The sequence below is a fragment of the Amblyomma maculatum genome, chromosome 9, assembly GCF_055883805.1.
Source record: "Amblyomma maculatum isolate TAMU_Amacu chromosome 9, ASM5588380v1, whole genome shotgun sequence".
NCBI classification, from domain to species: Eukaryota; Metazoa; Arthropoda; class Arachnida; order Ixodida; family Ixodidae; genus Amblyomma; species Amblyomma maculatum.
Window position 1 is genome coordinate 59,000,129 of NC_139352.1, and position 20,470 is coordinate 59,020,598.

General features: G+C 47.2%; 1 protein-coding gene across 1 annotated transcript in view; it reads right to left on the reverse strand.

Annotated features, from left to right (window-relative positions):
* LOC146179131 (neprilysin-1-like) overlaps positions 1 to 6,707 on the reverse strand; it is a 28,555-nt gene extending 21,848 nt beyond the window's left edge. The window contains exons 1-4 of the mRNA XM_084580122.1: positions 6,663 to 6,707; positions 5,578 to 5,757; positions 3,474 to 3,642; positions 1,334 to 1,429 (exon numbers count right to left, since the gene is read on the reverse strand). Coding sequence (XP_084436248.1) covers positions 1,334 to 1,429; positions 3,474 to 3,642; positions 5,578 to 5,757; positions 6,663 to 6,692 — 475 coding nt within the window. The 5' untranslated portion in view covers positions 6,693 to 6,707. The remainder of the gene's footprint in view (positions 1 to 1,333; positions 1,430 to 3,473; positions 3,643 to 5,577; positions 5,758 to 6,662) is intronic.
* Positions 6,708 to 20,470: the final 13,763 nt, after the last annotated feature.

Genomic DNA, 20,470 nt, shown 5'->3' on the forward strand with positions numbered 1-20,470 from the left:
ATGCTATTCGCATGCTGTAGTTTGCTCGACGGAATATACATATAAACAATGTGAGCAGCGGACCTTATTCCGCACAATGAGCAGAGCCTAGCGTCCGCCAGCTAGTTCGAGAGCGCGTAATTCTGCGATATGACGAATGAGAGGTGCGTAATGCCCTTTCACGTCATCTCTGTTTTTCTTCAATCCTTTGTTTTTGTTTCCTTATGCAGACCTATAGAAACTCGCGTAAACAGTGTACGGGCTTGTTGGTTTCTTTCCTTGGTGCAAGCAGCAAACAGCTTGGTTTCAACGGGGACTCTTGAGTGCTTATCGCGCGCTGAACAGAACTGAAGCTCTGAAAACGCACGGGATGCGACAGTGTCATACATAACCAAAGCCGCTCGTAGCCAGGACAATATTTCCGACGACTATTCAAAGCGCGGATTGGCCCTGTGGCAGCCAAGACATATCGGGGTTGGACACGGTGCCTCGGACTAGCGGGCCAGACTGTGCAGAAAGCGAGGACAATCACGTGACCCACTGTTCTCATTAATTTTCATCGCTATAATATATTGTATAGCTAGAAGTTATCTCATTATATATGTACCACCAACTTCTGCTTAAAGCCAGACCTCCACCCCGGCAGTATGCAATAAACAAAATAAGTAAATATTTCGCTCATAAATTTACCAATCTCTGTGAGGCCTTGAGTATGGCGAGGCAACTCGCGATCGCTCTGCACGCCGTAACCACGCATATGACTACTTTGTTACGGTCTATCACATGTATAAAGCTCCTGATAAATATGCGTGCCTGCAGTCATGCATGGCCTGCGTTAAATCTGTGCTTATTGCCTGAACTTGAGTGCCTCCTTTGCAACCTCAATCATCACGTGGTACGGCACAAAGAGAGCTGATTCACGAGTTCACGAGCAATCAGTTTCACTCTGCAGACGCTGCAGTGGAGAGTGAGCTGTACGCTTGATCGGTGCGTTGCAAGCTGCAAGATTTTCTCTACATTTCACTTTTCCCAGCGTACAGAAAAAGTTCTGTGGAGAGCAAAATATATTCGAGCAAATATTCCCATATCCCAATCCCAAACGTGTGCGGACTACAATCTCACAGGATTTGCATTCGGGGTCTAAGGAAGATATCGGTTTCAGCATTGGGCGAGAAAGAGGAAACAACGTGACCACTTCTTTATTTGCCAGCTCCAGTGACCAGGAAGAATTCGTTATTCCCGTGCATTAAATTTTATTGACACAAATTTTGGACAAAGAAAACTTTCCCGTTAAACGCGGAGTCCGTCTGCGGCGACTTATTCATGATTTTTTATGAAGGAATAATTTTCTCACCTGATGTGGAGTGCGGCAATATTTTGAGGCCCATGTCTTCAATTCTACCGATGAGGAATCGACTGGTCTTCATATGTCGATTTAAAGAGTTGATAACTGAAAAAAAAAAAGGAGTAATAGAAAGCAAGATCGCAGCTTCGAATGGCACTCGCTGTTTAATAGTAGGGAACGTTTATTTATTTATTGCGACCTGGACGTCAGGTATGGTATGGCTTATGTTTGTGTTTTCCTTTTTAGTGGATGATCAGTTTTAGCTCCGACTCATTCAGTGCTTTTGGCATTCCTGCTTCTTTAGAACTCTTCACACTATAAATAAGTGTTTTATATATGTCATGTCCGCTCCAAAATGGCACAGCATGTGGTAAGACGCCCGACTACTGTCCGGAATTCCCGGGTTCGAACCCGACCTCGGCGGCTGCGTTTCGATGGAGGCGAAACGAAGAGGCGTCCGTGTGCTGTGCGATGTCAGCGCACGTTAAAGATCCCCAGGTTGTCGAAATTACTCCGTAGCCCTCCACTACGGCTCCTCTTTCTCTCTTTCCACTTTAACTCCCACTTTCCTCCCTTCCCTTACGGCGCGGTTCAGGTGTCCACAGACACAAGTGTGACAGATACTGCGCCTTTCCCTTCCTGTGAACCAATCATCATCATCATCATCATCATCTTACTGAGGACTTCGGTGCTTCAATGGGAGGAGTCGCACAACGGGCTGCTTTTTTCTTTTTTTTTCCTGTAGGATACAGGTTACGGGTGATACCCCACCCATGCCAAAGACAACGACGTCTTGTTGCCTCGCATAACATTTGTTGTAAAAAATTCGAAGCTGAAACACATTTGACGCCTATAATAATAATAATAATAATAATAATAATAATAATAATAATAATAATAATAATAATAATAATTGGTTGAAGGAAAGGAGGCATCCCCTCCGGGGTGGTGCAGTGGTAAGACGCCGGACAGAGTTCCCGGGTTCGAACCTGACCTCGGCGGCTGCGTGGCGTCCGTGTGCTGTGCGATGTCAGCGCACGTTAAAGATCCCCAGGTGGTCCAAAGTACTCCATAGCCCTCTACTACGGCTCCCCTTTCTCTTTCCACTTTCACTCCCACTTTCATCCCTTCCCTTACGGCGCGGTTCAGGTGTCCACATAGTAAGTATGACAGATACTGCGCCTTTCCCTTCCTGCAAACCAATTATTATTATTAGGTATTGAAGGAAAGGAAAGGCGCCGTATCTGTCGCACTTGTTTTGTGGACACTTGGCCCGCGCCGTAAGCGAAGGGAGGAAGGTGAGAGTTAAATTGGAAAGAGAAAGAGGGGCCATAGTGGAGGGCTACGGATAATTTCGACCACCTGGGGATCTTTAACGTTAATAAAACCGATGCGCTAGCCTAACAATGAGATGATATGGGGATGTTTCGGATCGTAATTTACAAAATTATTGAGAGTTCAAAAGTTCTCGTAATAAACTTCAGGAGTATAAAAAGGGTTTAGCTAGTCGACTAAAGTACACAAGAAAGCTTTTGTTACCCTTGCTGCTACGTAGTGCCTTCGGCGCATTTCCATGAAAGCTTTTGAAAGCACGGATAGCTGAGGGTGGCTAAAAAGCGCTTTTTAGGCCCACGATACACTAAGGAGGGGGCTAGCCTGCCAGCGAATCTTTCTGTTGTAGGCCGTCATTGCACCCGCCACCGCTTTGGTGGTGGACGACGGCTGTTGTTGCGGCGCGCGTCTTCTTCTCCCTCTTCCTTTTCTTTCTTCTCTATTTTCTTTTTTGTCTGCACGAGGCAGCGGAGATAGCTCAGCTACAGAACTAGTAGCAGGCCCGTGCATTTCCTTTTCCTTCTTCCTGCAGCCACAACAACAACAACACTAGAATATGTAAACGACATATATTACGAGTTCGCTCCTCCATGCACTAGATTTTCCCCGGAAACGCATTTAACAAATCCTTCGAAATTCTTAAGGGCCTTTAAAAACTGCTAACATGTACTTTACTGACTGCAATTGACGTCAACCTTGCTGTAGGGTCACCGCGCGTAACCATGCCACGTTAGGAACGCTTCACGATGCGAAGTGCACGAGATGAACGTGACACAAAATTTGCTCGTCCGACAGTGCAAGATGCCGCCTTACTTACGTTCATTCTCGTAGTTCATTATCTTGTCGACGAGTCGCGTGACGTTCTTTTCTTGAACGCCATACATAGTCAGCAAGGCCGTATAAAAAGCTACGGCTTCGCCGAATGATTTTGTCAGCAGCTGATGACGGTGTCGATGCCATACTTCTTCAGTGTAGCTGAATCGGAGCTAAATAGAAAAGAAAAAGAACTGAACGTCATTAAAGAATGGAGGTTCTGTGAAAGGCATGTCCCGAGTCTCATTCCTATGCATTTTGTTCACGACTAATCGGTCGGCGAAATCTGTCACGGAGTCAAGCCATTGAAATCCAAAAGCAAGGGGAATTCGCTGTTGGATATTTTGCCAATTTCATATTGTCGACAGCCCGCGGAGTATATTCGGAGGAGGAAGATATCTAATTATAGGCACATTTGTTTTGTCGAACGTTATCTATGAGTGATTGTTGTAAGACAAATACTGTTCATTTACAGTACTGTGTTTGCTGAGCAGAATCTTTAGAAAGCAATGTAGCACAGCATTCAAACCTAACAGCGGATATTTGACCTATGATAACAAAGTTTTGCCCCTCAGATCTGCAGTTGAACAGGGAGGACAAGCGCGGTCAATGGCTCCGGGTTATTTGAGCCCTGTGAATTTCTTTATGCTCACCAACATTCAAGAACGTGACGGTGCCGCGGAGATAGAACCTGACGTGCATAAGGACCGTGGTTTAAATTTTTGGGCCGCGCGATTGTACACAAGATTGAATAAAAATTTGCGTTTCGGTGAAATTCCATAACCATGGTCTAGGGTACAATTTGATCCTGGTATATCTACCGTCGGAAACTACTTCAACAGAGTAGGATTTGGCCATCCCAGTGTAGTAATTGACCACAATTTTCTTTTCCACAATGCCTTTTGGCATTCCTTCTTCAAGCGAGATCAGACGTCCTCAGCACGAACGCTTTCACTATTTTCTACAGATCGTGTTAATCTTTCTCGTATCCTTTAGTGACAACCAGCCTTGCTGTTAGTCCGAATCCAACGTTCCCGTTGCATTCTATCTTAGTCCTCAGAAGAGGGTGACGACGCCTGTCATTGATCCATGTTGGCCGTCCTGAACCTGCTTCCTTTTCTCCTTTCACACCATGCCCGCAGCTCTTAAAAGACGCCAACAGTGAAATGTATGAGTATCCCATTAGTATTGATGGAAGAACAAGTGGTACATGACCAGCACTGCGGCGTCAACAGGTCGGCGCAAGTTGCATTTCTTTGGATCTTTTTACCTGTTCCATCCGTATTTTCCATTGTCAAGACTCGATAATCATGAGCCGACTGCAATCATGAGCCAACTGAGCCAACAATATTTTTTCCTAAAGCACAGTCGCTAGCAGCCCCCAAACTATGGTTCAGAACACTCGGGTCGTTTATCTAGCCTTCCTGTTTTTGTACATGGTGACTTGGGCTTCAAGGTTACCCCGGAAGGAGACTGCAGCCATGAAATTAGGAGACGCCTGCTTCAGAGGAAAAGAGCCATGGCTAGCCTTGACCACCTAGTAAAGAGCAGAGACATTAGACTGCCAACCAAGATCCGTATGACTCTTGCTATGGTATTTCCAGTTGTGATGTATGGATGCGAGAGTTGGACTGTGAAGAAGGCTGACCGCCGAAGAATTGACACGTTTGAATTGTGATGCTGGCGGAGACTCTTGATAGTTCCTTGGACGGCCAGAAGATTAAATCAGTCGATATTGTCCACCATAAACTCTGACTGCTCATTGGAGCTCATTGGAGCTCAGTTACCTCGGTCATCTGATGAGAAGGGAGGAGTCGCTAGAGAAAGATTTGGTGTTGGGAAAGAAGGGTCCCCGGAAAAGGGGTAGGCAGCGAACGCGATGGTTAAATATGCATCCTCGAGGCGCTGCAGATGAAGTTATGTGATGTCAGGAAGATAGTGAGAGACCGGAAAGCGTGGCGTGATATGGTCCATAGGGTCACGAAGAGTCGGACACGACTGAACGACTGAACTGAACTGAACTGAGACAACAGTAGCAGCAACTGCGGGGACTGAAAAGAGGCCGAAATGGGGAAGTTGGCCAAAGTTGAAAAAGGCGCCTCACGAACCTCCATAGCACGTTTCCTGTCGATGAACTTGCGCTCGAAGAGATTTACAGCGATGACAGCCGGCACGCCAAAGTCCAGCGAACAGCGCACCGCCATATCCACGGGGTCGACAGCACGAGTGACGCTAAGGTTGGCCAAGTCCAGGTGCAGAGAGATGAGCCACGCTTTCAAGGCGCCCACCTGCGACGAATACAGGGCGTTTCAGTTATCTAAGAGTGCAGAGAAGTATGCGGTAGAACGCCCTAACACTGATGTGAAGGGTACGAGTTGAAGAAAGGCGTCCACAAGGAACACGATTGAACATGTGACATTAGAAAAGAGTGCATACGCCCCTATGCTACTTTCGACGTTTGCAGCGCCATTACGGAAGAAAACTACTCCTTCTACAGAAATATAAGTTACAGTAAGCTAAAGCTGTAGGAAAATAATGACCTTGCAGACTGGTCGATTACCTTAGTCTATAACATTCATTCATTTGCACGCACGATGCGAAATTGACATTTTCCGTACACAGTGGACTCTACAGGCTGCCCTGAACGAGGAACAGCAATGGCTCTTTGCACCAGTTAACGAGCTTGTCCTAATTCTTTACTTGGTTGTGGGCAAGTTAATTCACCCACAACATATTTAGCAAATCATCTATTGAAAGATACATGCTGGGCTGCCTTCGTTACTTTTATGATGCTTAATCGCGGAACGAAGACCAAGATCCCTCACTTCCTGTGTGGACGTGTAGACTCTGCGCTGTAGATTCTATAAACACCGAGCTGATATTCAGTGGGTGGCACGTCCACGCATGCCTAGACCAACACGGACAAGGTCAGGTGTATTACAGAAAAATAAATGCAGTATTGTCGGCAAATTCTTGACCACCTCTAAGCGGACAGCGCAATGCTCACTCCATGATGCACAACCGTCTTTTTTTGTTTGCGCTTCCATCGAAAAGTGGAAGCCATGACAGAGATCGAACACGGCAGCTACCTGAAGCATCCAGGGAAGTACTGACTACCGGCGAACTGATAAAGTCCGCGGTCACCGGATCAGGGTGCACAATACACTGATTACGTTCCCTATATAGTGCCCACCTCGTCGCGGTTCGATGACGCCAAGTTCATGCAGGCCTTGTACAGCCCCGCCGCTTTCTGCCACGCGCTCTGGCCAGTAGGCGGCACAGCTGTGGCATTGATGGACGAGATTATAGCGCTTCTTATGATCGTGGCTGCCTGCACAGAAAAAAGCGCATTCGTTTGTTGGTGCTTGGAGGCGGAAATAAAATATGCTATGCTGATACTTTGGTTTATAGGCTTTGTGATGTGTATCTATACGTTGATTCATTTTCATTTATTTGTGATTCTCGCGGTTATTGAAATGGCTGAGAGCTACCGTATATGATCTAGCATTAAGTAATTATAGCTCCGATTATTGACAATACCAGTCGAACTAGTTAGTAAATCGCGGCGAAGCTTAATCTAGAAGTAACACTGAAACTTGAACATGACACGAACACGGCTCAGCTGCGAGCGAAATCGGCCTTTTCGAATTCTCTGAGCTTTATTTGAGTTCATGTGGGCGCGAAGTGCTTTGTTTACCCGCCGGACGCTTCACACACGTCAGTTTTGCCGCTCACTCATGCTTTTGTAACGATTTCTTCAAAAGACACCAGCCGAAATAGAAATAGGTATCATATCGCGCCCTGGTGTACATGGCGCAATCAAGTGTCATTTATTTCTTGCTGTCAAATTCATGTAGCCTATTATAATTAGACGCGTAGGCGTGAACATAACATTTCCGCCGTTTTCGTTCCCAACAAAGTTTGGCAAGTTTAGACCGTTTAACTTCTAGTGCACGTGCGTGACTTTTACAGTGCAGGAATTCTTCACGTCGAAACTGCCTATAGTGCCTCCCTATCTCCTGCTCATAAGCCATATGTCTGGCTTAAAAATAAACGAAAATTCTGTTATAGCATTCATTGACTGTTGGTGTACAAAGAGGTTCAATAATTCCAGTGGAAGAAATTTATTCGCATAAGCAAATTTTGAAGCCAACAAGTCATCTGTGCACAAAAAGTCGACCTAAAATTCAAAAGAAAAAAAAAAGGAACGATATATCTGTCTGGTAAAGCGAGACACAGCTACAAAGAACAAAAAAGAAGCAAAAAGCAGCATTCTATTTGCAAACAAGTGAGCGTCATAATTCCGTTATTTTACAATGACTTTATTCAATTCGGCGGCTACATTCAAACAATGTTTTTATGGTCTGCGACTTTATGCCTATATAGTTGTCTTGCGTGATTGTCATATTGTATTTCTTCTGATTGTTTTTGTGTTGTACTTTATTTGGGACTCTATTTCTCATACTCATTCTTCGCCTTCCTCCTAGAATATACCACCGCTCATGCTCCTGCCCTTCCCGGCCATAATAAACAAGCTCTAATGGGTTGATTATTGTCATGCAAGCCCTTGAGAACCTTTTATTAAACTAGCATTAATATGAAGGCAAATGCATTATTAATATTAGTACATAAAAGCCAGGCGACTAACAAGAAACTGAAAGTTTACCTCGGTTAAGGGACCCTCCGGGTGACCCTGGTAGTTGCCGCACACAAACTCGTACAAATCATTGCATGGGTCTGCGGATAAGTTCATGTTCTGCATCAGCCACTGACTTTGCAAGTGGCAATCTCTCGTCATGCACAGGTGGCTCAAATTCCCGCTCATCTTCCTCGTGGTAGGCTTGCGCCCGACGGTCATCAGCGCATTCCAAGCAGGATGGGCCGCAATCGGTGGAACCGTCACCACTGAACTCTTGGTTGTCAGTGACGGTGCGGACTGTATAAAACGAACAAAAATGGCTCTTTTGTTTTCAGAAACCAATAAAAAGAGGTTAACATAGGCAACAGCCTACATTGTTAGACAATCATCGTGAACCAGCAGCTGATATATGGCGGCAGCAGGTGCTTGGCACTGACGTTTTTGGGCCCTCAAGAACTCTAAGACGGCACCTAATTTTGGGGGCATGGGCGTCGGCAGGAGTTGTCCGCGGGGGGGGGGGGGGGGGGGGGGGGGGGGGTGACAAGCGCCCTTTTCGCACCCTCCTGTCAACGCCCATGGCCGGAGATCCGCTCTCTGCGCTGTGTCGCCAGCACCACTCTCCCCACTGGAAGCCTTCGTCGCCCACCGGACCTCGGCCTATTGCTACACTACCGATCGGCGTCTTGCTCGGCGGCATGCACAATTGACTTAGCTGCGGCGATGACGAGCCTTACGCGCGCCACGAATTTGCTTCGCATCTTCTTCGGCACGGTAAGCGTCTGGGCCCGCAGGTTTCTTCCGTCTGTTAATATTTTTCCCCCGGAGACCAGCTAGAGCACTTACGCTTCTCAACTACAGCTAGCTGCGCATGCGATAAAGAGACTAGATGTAAAGCTAGGAGCAAAATAGCGAGGACAAGAAACGTCTGGACGCAGAACATACAGCTAGGATCGAAAGTAATCACTATAACACTCGTGCCATTGCTCTGATTGGCTTAGCTGTTTCATGGGGTCACAACCACGTCGCCTCGTGCGGGCGATTCAAACTCTAGCGACCCCAACGCGTGAGTCTCCCCGACTGGAAATGGGAGGCCATTCTGCGCAGCGATGACCCACAAGACCAGCGAAGACTGGTGAACAGGGCTGAAGCTGTGCTGAATGTCAATGGACTGCATGACTTGGAAGTCCACCCATCACGGCTCTAAAATAGCCTTTTGGAACTTTAAGAACTTCATCCATCCATCCATACCCGAGGGGTCTTCAATGTTCGCCAGCTAACAGGGAGAGTGATGGAGCTTGAGTAACCATGACCGCAGTGATTTCACACTAAAGAGCCATAGGAGGGGATTCGACCTGGTCGGTTTCGAGCACGGGTACTCTGGTTCTGTAGCAGAGCGTATTAACCACACACTGCATTGCTCGTTATAATCAGGTTTAAGTTTTGTTAAACCTCCGCCATTTCATGCGGTGGCTCCCAGTTGGAGCCGAAAGAAAAGTATGGTTAAACCCGTGGCATCTGCGATCAAGCGCACCGTTGCACCGAACCAGAGTTAAACCTACACCGTTCTACGCGGCGGCCCCGAGACGCTCATAGCATTTGTAGAAAACCGCGGTCTGGTCATTGGAAGCATATTTCGCAAATGTTCGCTACCTGGCTGCAGAATTCGCCTCAGGCCGCAATGCGAACTTAATTACTACAGTAATGTTTGCTGTCAGCTAGATGCACTTTGACGATACGGCGTTTAGAAAGATTTCAAAGAGCATGTCTGTAGTGTAGTTGAAGCCGGTGAACTGTGTTTGTTCATATGTATCTGTGATTTCTAAAGATTCAACACGACCTAGTGAAGTCTGCCGCGCGTCCCCATTTAATAGAGAGATTTAGCACACCGTGATCCGCAATACGCTACCGTGATCCGCCACCGCGCGCTCCACTGCGCATGCCCAGATCAATTTTATGCCGATAGATGGCGCCACATACTGGATGTCGGTACATAGACCTGCCGCATTGGAACCAATGAGCTTGTGCGCCCCGCCCATGAGCGGTAGAGAGTCACGGTGGCGGATCGCGGATCCCGGTATGCTAAATCTCTCTATTGCTAGCGCCGCCGCGGTGGTGCGGTGGTTACGGTGATCGAGTGCTGCGATCGAATCCCAGCCGCGGCGGCCGCGGCTGCCGCTTTTCGATGGAGGCGAAGAGCAAGGCGCCCTTGTGCTGTTCGATGTCAGTGCACGTTAAAGAACCCCGTGGGGTCGAAATTTCTGTACAACGCCACTTCGGCGTCTCTCATAGCCTGAGTCGCTTTGGGACGTTAAACCCTATAAACCAAACCAATTCAAACCATAGCAGACAGAGCCTTTCAGCTCAGGCATTGCCACATGTTCAGTACGTGACTTATCATGAATACTATTTGGTGGAGATTGTCTTCTTTGGAAGCCATTTGATGTCATGGCGTTTAACGATACAAAACGAAATCGTAATTAAGAGACGCCATATCGAAGGGCTTTATAAAAATCAACCACCAAGGTTACTTTATCTTGCACTGACATCACAGTGTATTATAGCATGAGGGGTGTGTTATTCGTTACGTTACGGAAAAACGGATTTGCTGGAAGCGTCGCCTAAAAATGGTTACACATTAAATTGTGAACAGTGAATGGTGGAGATGAATAACGAACAGAGCGCGCAAGTATAGGACACCCTTTTGGATAAATTTCTCGTTATAGTCCGGATTTAGTAGTTTCGCTGTTACATTTTAAGCACACACTTTTTAGGCCATCACCAATTTCAGCTCATCAAAATAAATCTAGAAGCTATTCGCTACATTATGTGTGCAGCCCTTGTCAATAATATGCAGCCCTATGGGAAGCTTCGCAAATGGTAATATTGAACAGCTCTAGTTCAAACCATCAATTCTAACGATATCCGTTCGGCAGATCGATCAAAAACCATCGAAGAAAACTCTAAAACTAAGCGGCAGTTGTCCCTCAAACGACCTTCTCCAGAAAACGATGCAGACTGCTATTCATGGCGCTATAATTGATCCCCGTAGCATCGTTGTATGGAGGCTGGAAAATGCAGAGAGCACGGGTTAAGCGGGATTATCACGACGCTATGGCAATCTGTCGACGCCGTTTAGTGGAGGGCCTGCATGATTGAAGAATTTGCCGCTTCGTTCTGGAGTTGTGCCAGATTACAGGCTTCAGGAATGTTTACTTCCCTGCTCATGCTCTCTCACCGTCTGTGCCATTGACACCAGGAAGGCCATGACCACGAGAAACGCAACGAGTGCCGGCAGCACTCCCAAGAGGCAGATGAGCACTAGGCTGGTGGCCTTCAGGTCGCTGCTCTTGAACTCTCCAAATCCGTCGCTTGTCGCCTCCTCTCCATCCCTCAGAGAACTTTCTCCCAGGAAAAACAGGTCTTGCGGCTGATGGCCATAAAAACTCGCTCATTTCAGCCCGGCTGAGGCTCGACCTTCTCGGTACGTTGCAATATACAGCTCAAAATAGCACAAAAAATCAATAAAAAATAGAAAGCGCTGCAGAGATCTGAATATGGGAGAAATCCGAAAGCATGTACTGCTCTTCAATAGCTCCTAGCGTGTCATGACTCAGCACTTCTGACAGTCATGAATAGACCCTATAGTCATAGTCATGAATGATCGACTTACAGAGGTCATGGACTCCATAGTCATGCACATTGGGTCTCCGATCTTACTGACGCATGACAAGTGACTATGACTCATGACTAAGCTATGACTCGCATGTCATGACTAGGCATGACATAACATTTATATACCGATTATTATTATATACATATTCATGGCTGCCAGTCTCAGCAAATGTGACGTCGTATCGCACGCTACATTTTGCTTCCATGCGTCCACGTTTCGCGGATTCGCAAACAGCCTAAAGGTTTTAGCCTTAATGGTCGGTGGGGTTCAAGTTCAACCCGACTGAACTCAGTTATCGGGCCTAAGCTCTGCAAGTCTTGCGCTGGGATGCCTGAGGAGGATCTCCGATTCGCAGCCTGACGCTTGCGACAGAATAGACATCGACAGCCCAGGCGCCGGCATCATCCGTGCATAGACTGAAGAACCGGGCCGCATTTAACCCGCTTATATACAGCCCTTTTGCAGTTGTCGTGTTGCGGCTAGAGTGCCAATTTAAACCAGCGACGAGGAGGAAGAGGAGGAGCGGCGACACAGCTGGCGGTCACGTGATTACGAGATTGACGTCCGTCACGGTTCGGTCAACGGAGAGGCAAAGGAGCGAGCGCGCGGTGTTGCTGTTGAGAGGGGCAGATTAAAGTGGCCCCTATACAATATATAGCCTACGCATATGACCTTGGACAAGTACAGCAGTAGAGCTACACTCTATCAAGCTAGCTCTGTCGTTTTGGTATTTTACTTCTGATTGAGGAATGTGTGGGATACTTGTGCACATGTTGACGGAAATTTGAGCGCCTTCAACAATGCCGAAGGCTTGCTAGACTTTATGAAGAGCTTAAACATTGCGCTGCAACCAGGCCATCACAGCTCGTAAAAGTGTCGAAAGTGAATTTCAGTCTCATGGCAAGACTGGTCTTCATACCTTGCAATAGCAAGGGTAAGCAAAGCGTACGAGAGCGGAAAAAATGTTCGAGTAAGGGCATGGTACCTTTTTGTGCAAAAATACTGTGGCTGTGAAGTTTACCAATTTGATTTACAAGCCCAAGGGCTAGCAACGTTGTGCTTGCCCCTGCTATCGCAATATGCAAAGGGCAGTATTGCCATGAGAATGAAATTCACCTTCGGCGGCTTTACGAGCAGCCAGTCGTGAAAAGCTTCCAAGGAACGTAAAAGTGCGAGCGCATCGTACGTCCGTGGCCACCTCATTTGGCAGTACAAAGCCGTCAGATGACTCTACAGCATTCTCAAAATGGCAGCGTTCAACTCCCCTTTCGTGTTCGGGTCTGCACTCACCCTGTGGAGATTCTGCAAAAGTCCTCAGTAATGCATGGTCTATTTTCACCAACTCAAAGCCACCACTCCGAGGCTTACAAAATTCTCTTCATCGTGCACAAGTATCCCACGAGCACCTGACCGCGAACATTCGCCAGCACCATTATTTTGCCATAAAAAAGGAACTGACATTTTTCATCAATGCTAACAGGACACAACGACATCAGAGTAAATCAACACGTGGACGACGATGCACGGACTGCCCAAAACGAGGACGACTGTGTGTCCATTGTCTTTTCAAGAGTATTTGCAGTGTGAAGGCTTCGAACCTTGGCGCCGAAAATAGCAATTGCTTCGTATAATTCCGAACACTTTTCAAATCAACGTCTACAGTCTATTCACCCTGATTTGAGGCCCCTAGTTCCACCCTGCTTATCACGTTGTTATGTCGCCTTTGAGCTAGTGTTACCTTCACAAATGACTGCTAATTTGTTATCGGCATGACTACATAACCCTGTGTGCGGCATCTGTGGCAGTGCGGTTCGCGTATTCTTTGTGGATTTCCCAATTTCCTAAATGCAGTGTCGAAAGACGATCTCTACATCGTACACTGGAAAATATTGACCCATCGCGGACAGCGGCCGCGGTGATCATCTGCAGTGAAGGCCTGCTATGCACTCCTCCGTTTCCCGAGACTCTCGGGAACGCTCGACAGGCTGTGACTTTCCGGCGCGCTTTTTACCGGCTGACTTCTTTTGCACCCTTATTCCCTTTTCTCTTCACCTAGCTTTTTATTCCTGCACCTGTTTTAACGTTATTGCGCTAAAGTTTCCGTTCAGTAAAAAATCCGGCATCGTCGCTGTGAGCGAGAAATTGCGGACATGGCTCTGAAATATGGTGGTTGGTTGCTGGCATGGGGGGGCACTGTTGTCTCTATGCATAAGTGCGCGTTAGTATGTTCTGCATCATATCTCTCAATCTCATCTGGGGTAGCCTGCCATATAGATTGCCAGGGTAACATCGCCAGCACCAAAGTCACGACGTTCGCAGTGGGCTTGGCAGTGGACCTGCTCCTGGATAGCGGTGAAGCTACTGCTTCACTCTCGGGAAGGACGACAGATCTTGCTGTCTCACCGCCTACCCTGTCCTCCTGTCCGCTGTAAAACAACCGTGCAGAAGCGTGAAATGGTTTCTGAACTGCTCACCTGCGCAGGAGCGGGAAAATCCTGCGATGGCACCATATTCATCATCTTGGCTCCTCTTCTTCTTCCTCCTCGCTCACGGGCTTCGTGTGCTTCGTCACGCAAGGGGAATAACACGAAAGAGATATTGCACCGTGAGCCAGGTAGCAATCATAAACAACAGTTTTCTAAGCATTGCTCTCTGTCCGTTTTGTTTTCTTTTTTTTTTTCTTTTTTTTTTTGCCAACCGACCTCTATTTTTGGTGTCCATTGATCTATAGCTTTCATAACCAGCAGGTAATACTAGTACAAAATTTTCTTGACCATTTAAATGTAGTCCTTCAAAACATCCTTACGGCGCAAATCAGTAAGTCTGTAGTTGAGATTGTCTTCAACTACATTTTCTTGAATTAAAAATATGCGTCAAAAATAAAAAGTTGTCTGTAATTGTACATACATGTCTTGCTTGAAATATTTGCCTCAATTATTGAAAAGGTGAAACAGATAATGAGCTGCGCTCAAATTTTGCATTAGGAAGTAACGTAATCGTCGGCCCTTTTTTAAACCTCTGGTCTATACGTATATAGGATCTTTTTCGGATTCTGGAAGTCATCATGGTCATTATATCGTTCGCACGAAGAAGACGATGAAGAAAGCGGGTACCGAGACACCCAGTCTTCGCTCTGCAAAGCCTTCTAAGGGCAAGGTCAGTACAATGAAATCATTGAAAGGCGATGCCTCATCACCAAAGGGTGCCCGGTCGCCTAAGTCGCAAGCACGGAAAAGCGACAGAACGCCGAAGCCCGCAGCTTCGCCAGCGCTAAACAGCGACTCGCATGTCGTAACTCGAGAATCGCCGGATGAATCCCCTGCCGACTCGACGAAACACACTGATTCTTTGAAACGATCTAGTTCACCGAAGAGAGAAGCTTCCCTGCCGAAGGTGCACGAATTTTCGCCACGTCCTTCTGGACAAAAAGCTCCTTCCCGAAAGAAACCACCTTTGAAGACTACCAAACACGACCCAGTGTCATCAAATCAGGGTGTTTCACCTGCAGTCAAGCCCTCTCCGAAGCCAAAGGGACCAGATGTAGGCCACCGCGTTTCTTCGCCGAACTCGGGCACTCATTCGCTGAAAGCAAAGGTCCTGCAAAAGCTTGGTGTCACACCGAAACCGGCTGGCTCACGGACACCTCGCGGAGTAGGAAAACACAGCCAATCACCTAAGCCAGCTGCTTCGCCGAAACAGAGCGCACTTCCAAAACCGACCGCTGCTCGGAAAAAAAGTGCTTCGCCGAAACAGGTTGGTTCGCATAACCCGAACTTTCCAACCCCACAACCAGACTCACCCGCACGAACAGGTATGCATTGTTTTTGTAATTTCAAGGGAAACAATTTTTCATATTATTTTCTTTTACAAAGATAGCCATAATATATTTGTGTCTGGCATGCTTAATTTAGGCCAAGTGCGGAGACGTGTGCCGGGAAGTGCGTGTCAGCAGGCGGGACGTGGTGACAGCGCCAAATACATTTAGCTAAAAACCGCCCAAAATGAAAAGATTTGATGGCCACGCTTTTTATGGACTACGCGAATGTGAGCACGTACAATTTGCGGACACTGGACTATTCCCTCATCATCTGCGACGACTTTAACGCCGACGTCAAGAAATCACAGTGGTTGCCAACGTTCATGAGCGAACAACTCGGGGTCACAATTGATAACCCACTTCAAGCAACTAACAGAAGCGCATCTTGCCTTGATCACATCTTAGCACGACACGTTGATCTTACCAGCACGAACTACGTGCCTTACTTAAGTTGTCACATGCTATTAATCGCTGTCCAGCTGCGCGGCAGCGCAGAGCACATGCGCGATTAAAAGTAATAAGTTTCCTCAAAAACTACTTCGTTTATGACAACAAAACATGGGTCAGTACGCATGTATTCCTGCAGTGGAATAATCTAGACTTAGCACGGTTTAGACCGCTAATTTTTGAACAGCCACAGGCTCTCGACCGGACCGCATCGCCGTGGGCTTGTGCGTTCACTTTCATATTGCTTCTTAACTGTACGCCCTGTCTTTAATCCCAATGTCACGGACTGCAATCCTTACCACTGTTTCCTTGTTTCAGATGAAGCGATATGAAATTAACACATTTGCGCTGCAGTATCCTTATAGGTCAAAGATCACGATAACACCCCGCCCCCCTCCTTCCTCCTGGACATCAAATCATACATATATCACTCTCGCATCATTCGACGATGTAGACGGCAAATGCATTTCTGCATTATTTAATAGGTATATGTGCACAAGAACAGGAGTGTTACAGAGATATGTTAGTATTTACCTGCAGCGACAGTTAGATGAATGAATTGAATAGTGCGCAGATGTGTATTCAACCCCAAAATACAATTACCGCACCCAAGCTCATGATGCTCGTTCTATAGCTTTTAACGGAAACTCGAAGAATTCTTTTAGAACACAGTCACTATAATTTTCTCACATTTGAGAGGTGTGAGTGCGCCTTCCTATACTAACACCAGCAAAATGGCTCATTTTCTTGCTGTGACTGCCAAGAACCATAATCTCAAGTTATCTGTTTTTATTCCACTGATGAGCCCTGTGTTTACAAAGTGGTGCCAGCATTTTGTGCTAGCTATCATCTCTCAAGCAATGATATCTCGCATTTTTCTTCAGGTTCATCGGTTCTCGACGAGGTCGGAAAAACCAGCGGTGATATTCCACCAAAGGCGAAACAAGAGTCTTCTACACCTAAGACCGGCTCAGCGGAATCCAAGACCCAGTCAGCGGAGCCCATAGACGAGTCACCACGATCCAAGCCCAAGTCTCCAAAAGCCAGGCTTAAAACTCTGAGAACCAGCCCCAAGTCACCGAATACCAAGTCCCAGTCACCAAAGACCGAGGATCATCACAGACCGACGATCTCACTGAAGGACCCACGCTTCGAGCATCTATGGCGAGCCTTGAAATCCATGCGGCAAAGCACTCCTGCTTCCAGGAGTGGCTCTCCCGGAAGAAGCACCAAGCAACGATCTCCCAGACTTTCCATGGCTGAAGCGGCAGCCAGGGCTGCCGGTTTCCCCACTCGCCGACGGCTCCGGGCTAACGCTGCAAGAAAGCGCGCTAGTTCCATCTCTCCGCAAGGCTCTCCCAGGTAACTGCAATGTCCCTATATGTACCTAGGGTGGTCCCGAATGCGGCATCACTTCCAGTAAAACGGCAATACTGTGCACGTCTTGACCTTCTCGAGGACGCAGCTTTGACGTTCTTCGGGAATCGCGCGCAATTCGTGGGGAAATTGTATGTTTCCGCTATTTGGAAAAGCGATTTTCAGAAATCGCCCCAAAAGTACCGCTAAAGCGGTCACGTCGCCTGCTTTTTCTGTATGGATTTTATAAAGTTAGTCGGAATTCAGCCTCATTAAGACATTGTTTGCAGGGTTCAAGGCGTTTCAACGAAAACTGAACGCATTTTTAAAGCAGAATTTATTATAGCGCGCTTTCTGGAACAGCATGCACTGCCAATGTTATAGGGAGTGCACTAGAGGATATGCTGCCCCCCTTTTTACTCCCGCCCCGCCGGGGTGGCGCAGTGGTTACGGCGTTCGACTACTGTTCCCAAGGATGCGGGATCGAATCCCGGCCTCGGCGGCCGCTTTTCGATGGAGGCGAAAAGCAAGGCGCCCGTGTGCTGTGCGATGTCAGTGCACGTTAAAGAACCCCAGGTGGTCGAAATTTCCGGAGTCCTCCACTACGGCGTCTCTCATAGCCTGAGTCGCTTTGGGACGTTAAACCCCACAAACCAACCTTTTTACTCCCCTTTTAGGCTTATTTGTGTTTAGCGCTACCTCTGGCCTCTCTTCTTCGCTTTTGCTCAAAACATAAGGAGCCCAGCAAGAAGTAGTTAAAGAGATAACTTCTCAATATTAGTTAAACACCCTGCCAGTTAGCACGTATTAGTTGTATTGTGAGCACCGTACCGTCGGCAGTTCTTTGCCGGAGAAAGTGCTCTTATAAAAAAAAAAAAAGTATTTTGACTGTTGTCAGTCTTTGCCGAAACACCCTGCCTACGGACTGTGGTATTTGTTAACTCGCATGCAGTCTCCTTGGCCAATCAAGCTTAATATACACCTCAGCGGGTCAAGCTCCGTGAGCGGACATGATCATGTTTGCTCCTAAGTCGAACATGATGCCTCCTGCGAGTGGTGCAGTGCCTGTAGTAAAAACGTTGGGCATAATAGCGGGAAACAGTCTCTGTCGAAGATGCGATAACTAGGGTGCCTTCCGCTCCTGCCTTAAAAAATTAATTCCCACACACAAGAAAATCCTGAACGGAGACGTCAGCTGCAAGAAACCACGAGTGTACTGGTGGCGATATCAGTCGCTGAGGGTGAGCTAATGAAGCGTTCATGCAACACTGACTGGAAGAAAGTTAGAAAGCGCGCAAACAAGTTCTATGTCTTCGATATTAAGTGAATTTAATCCATGATGTTAGGGCTCTAGACGGTCTTCTGGAAACGCCACGCCGCAATGGGTCCGTGGTTAAGTGTGCTGTACCGTTGATCCCGAGGACACGGCTCTCCATCCCGGCCACGATGGCCTCGTTTCGATGGGATTGAAACGCACGGCACCCGCGTGTGCTGTGCGCTGTCCGTGTGCGTCAAACAATACAATGCTATCAAAATTAACCCAGAACCCTCCCCTTTACTGCGTCCTTCATAGCCCGGGAAGCTTTGGGGCCGCTGAACCCCATACATCTCACCGTACCATTCTTTTAGCAGCGAAATACGGACTGGCCCTGTAATCACCTGACAACCATCGTGTAATCTCAAAGTATTCTAGGAAAACTTGGAGAATGCTTAAGCTGCGCAGTTAAGAGCATAATGGAGCAGCTTTATCGAGTCTCGCTCGAATTACCCACTCCACACACGCACCATACTTATGGCAATGACATGTCTTGTTTTCATACTCGATCACGTGGGCTACACGCACCGAGCGCTATTTGAAGATCAGTGCACCGTGAGCCGTCGCTATCGCGTCATCCCTTAAGGCGAAGCCTAATCTCAGTCTTCATCTCAGTCTCCCTAGATTGGCTTTTACTTGTCGTTGCCGGCTGCTTCCCTGGCCCTTCGTTTTGCATCTTTCTTCCGTTCACGGCGCATTCCCTCCGCCTTCGTTGCCCTGCCCTTCTGGATACGCAGTCAGACTTCGTCGTTTCGCTTCAACATCTTAATTGTACCCGAGTTCAGTGCAGTCGCGCCACTTTCATTGCATGGCATCAGCGTGCCGAGCTTTGGTCTCCGCATTCGCTGCCTCCCTCGTGGTCGAGCATCATTTGACGTAGATGTCCTGCCAATACTAGCTCGCTGAAGAGGAAGACTCAAAGGAAGATGGCGTAGCATTAGACAAATGTGTGCCAAAGATGAGTGTGCGCACATACGGTTTGTACACCTGCAGACCAGACGCTGGTACTATTGAAGCACGAAGGAATAATTAACCCAGGGTTTAACTTCGCTTAAATCGGACATGTGAAAGCAGTGTTTGGCACAGTTTAGTGCGGTTTTATGTGGAGGTTTAGCATTGATAAACTAGCACAGTGTTTGGTAAAGCTTTAAAACATCTTTAGCTGGTTTGGTGTTTGGCAAAATGAAAAGCGCATTATGCCTCCCTTCTAGGTGGACACCTGTACAATTGCAATTATATGCATACGATTGGGAGTAGATATGTCGTCGGTTCGAATCCCTATCGCAAACTAGCCTCTTGACCAGTAGTTGGATGCTAGATGGGAAGCGAAATGGCATCACGCCTTCCTGAATGGTGAAAAAAGGATGATTCCGTCAAAATACTGATACTAAATCACGCTACAGTTTTGTTGTCGCCTCCTGTCCCCAGTTTCTACCCATACTTGTTTTCAATGCACTCATAAGGCAAGTAAGGCTTTCTTCTTAAAAGAAAGTGCACAGGCCAGCCATCTGTCCCTGGCTGAACCACCACTGATCTCACTTGTTGACAGAAGAGAGTTGAAAGGTATGAAAAGATTGGAAGAGGAGACACGGATCACAAGAGCCGTCGTCTACCACCGAAGCGGCGAGTATGATGACGGCAGAGCAACAGATACCACTGCCAAGCAGCATCTGCCGAAACCAGTGAAGACCTTTATGTTTACGTTTAAAATACATTTTAAGAACTAAGAACATTTAAGGTCCGTTTTTATTTTA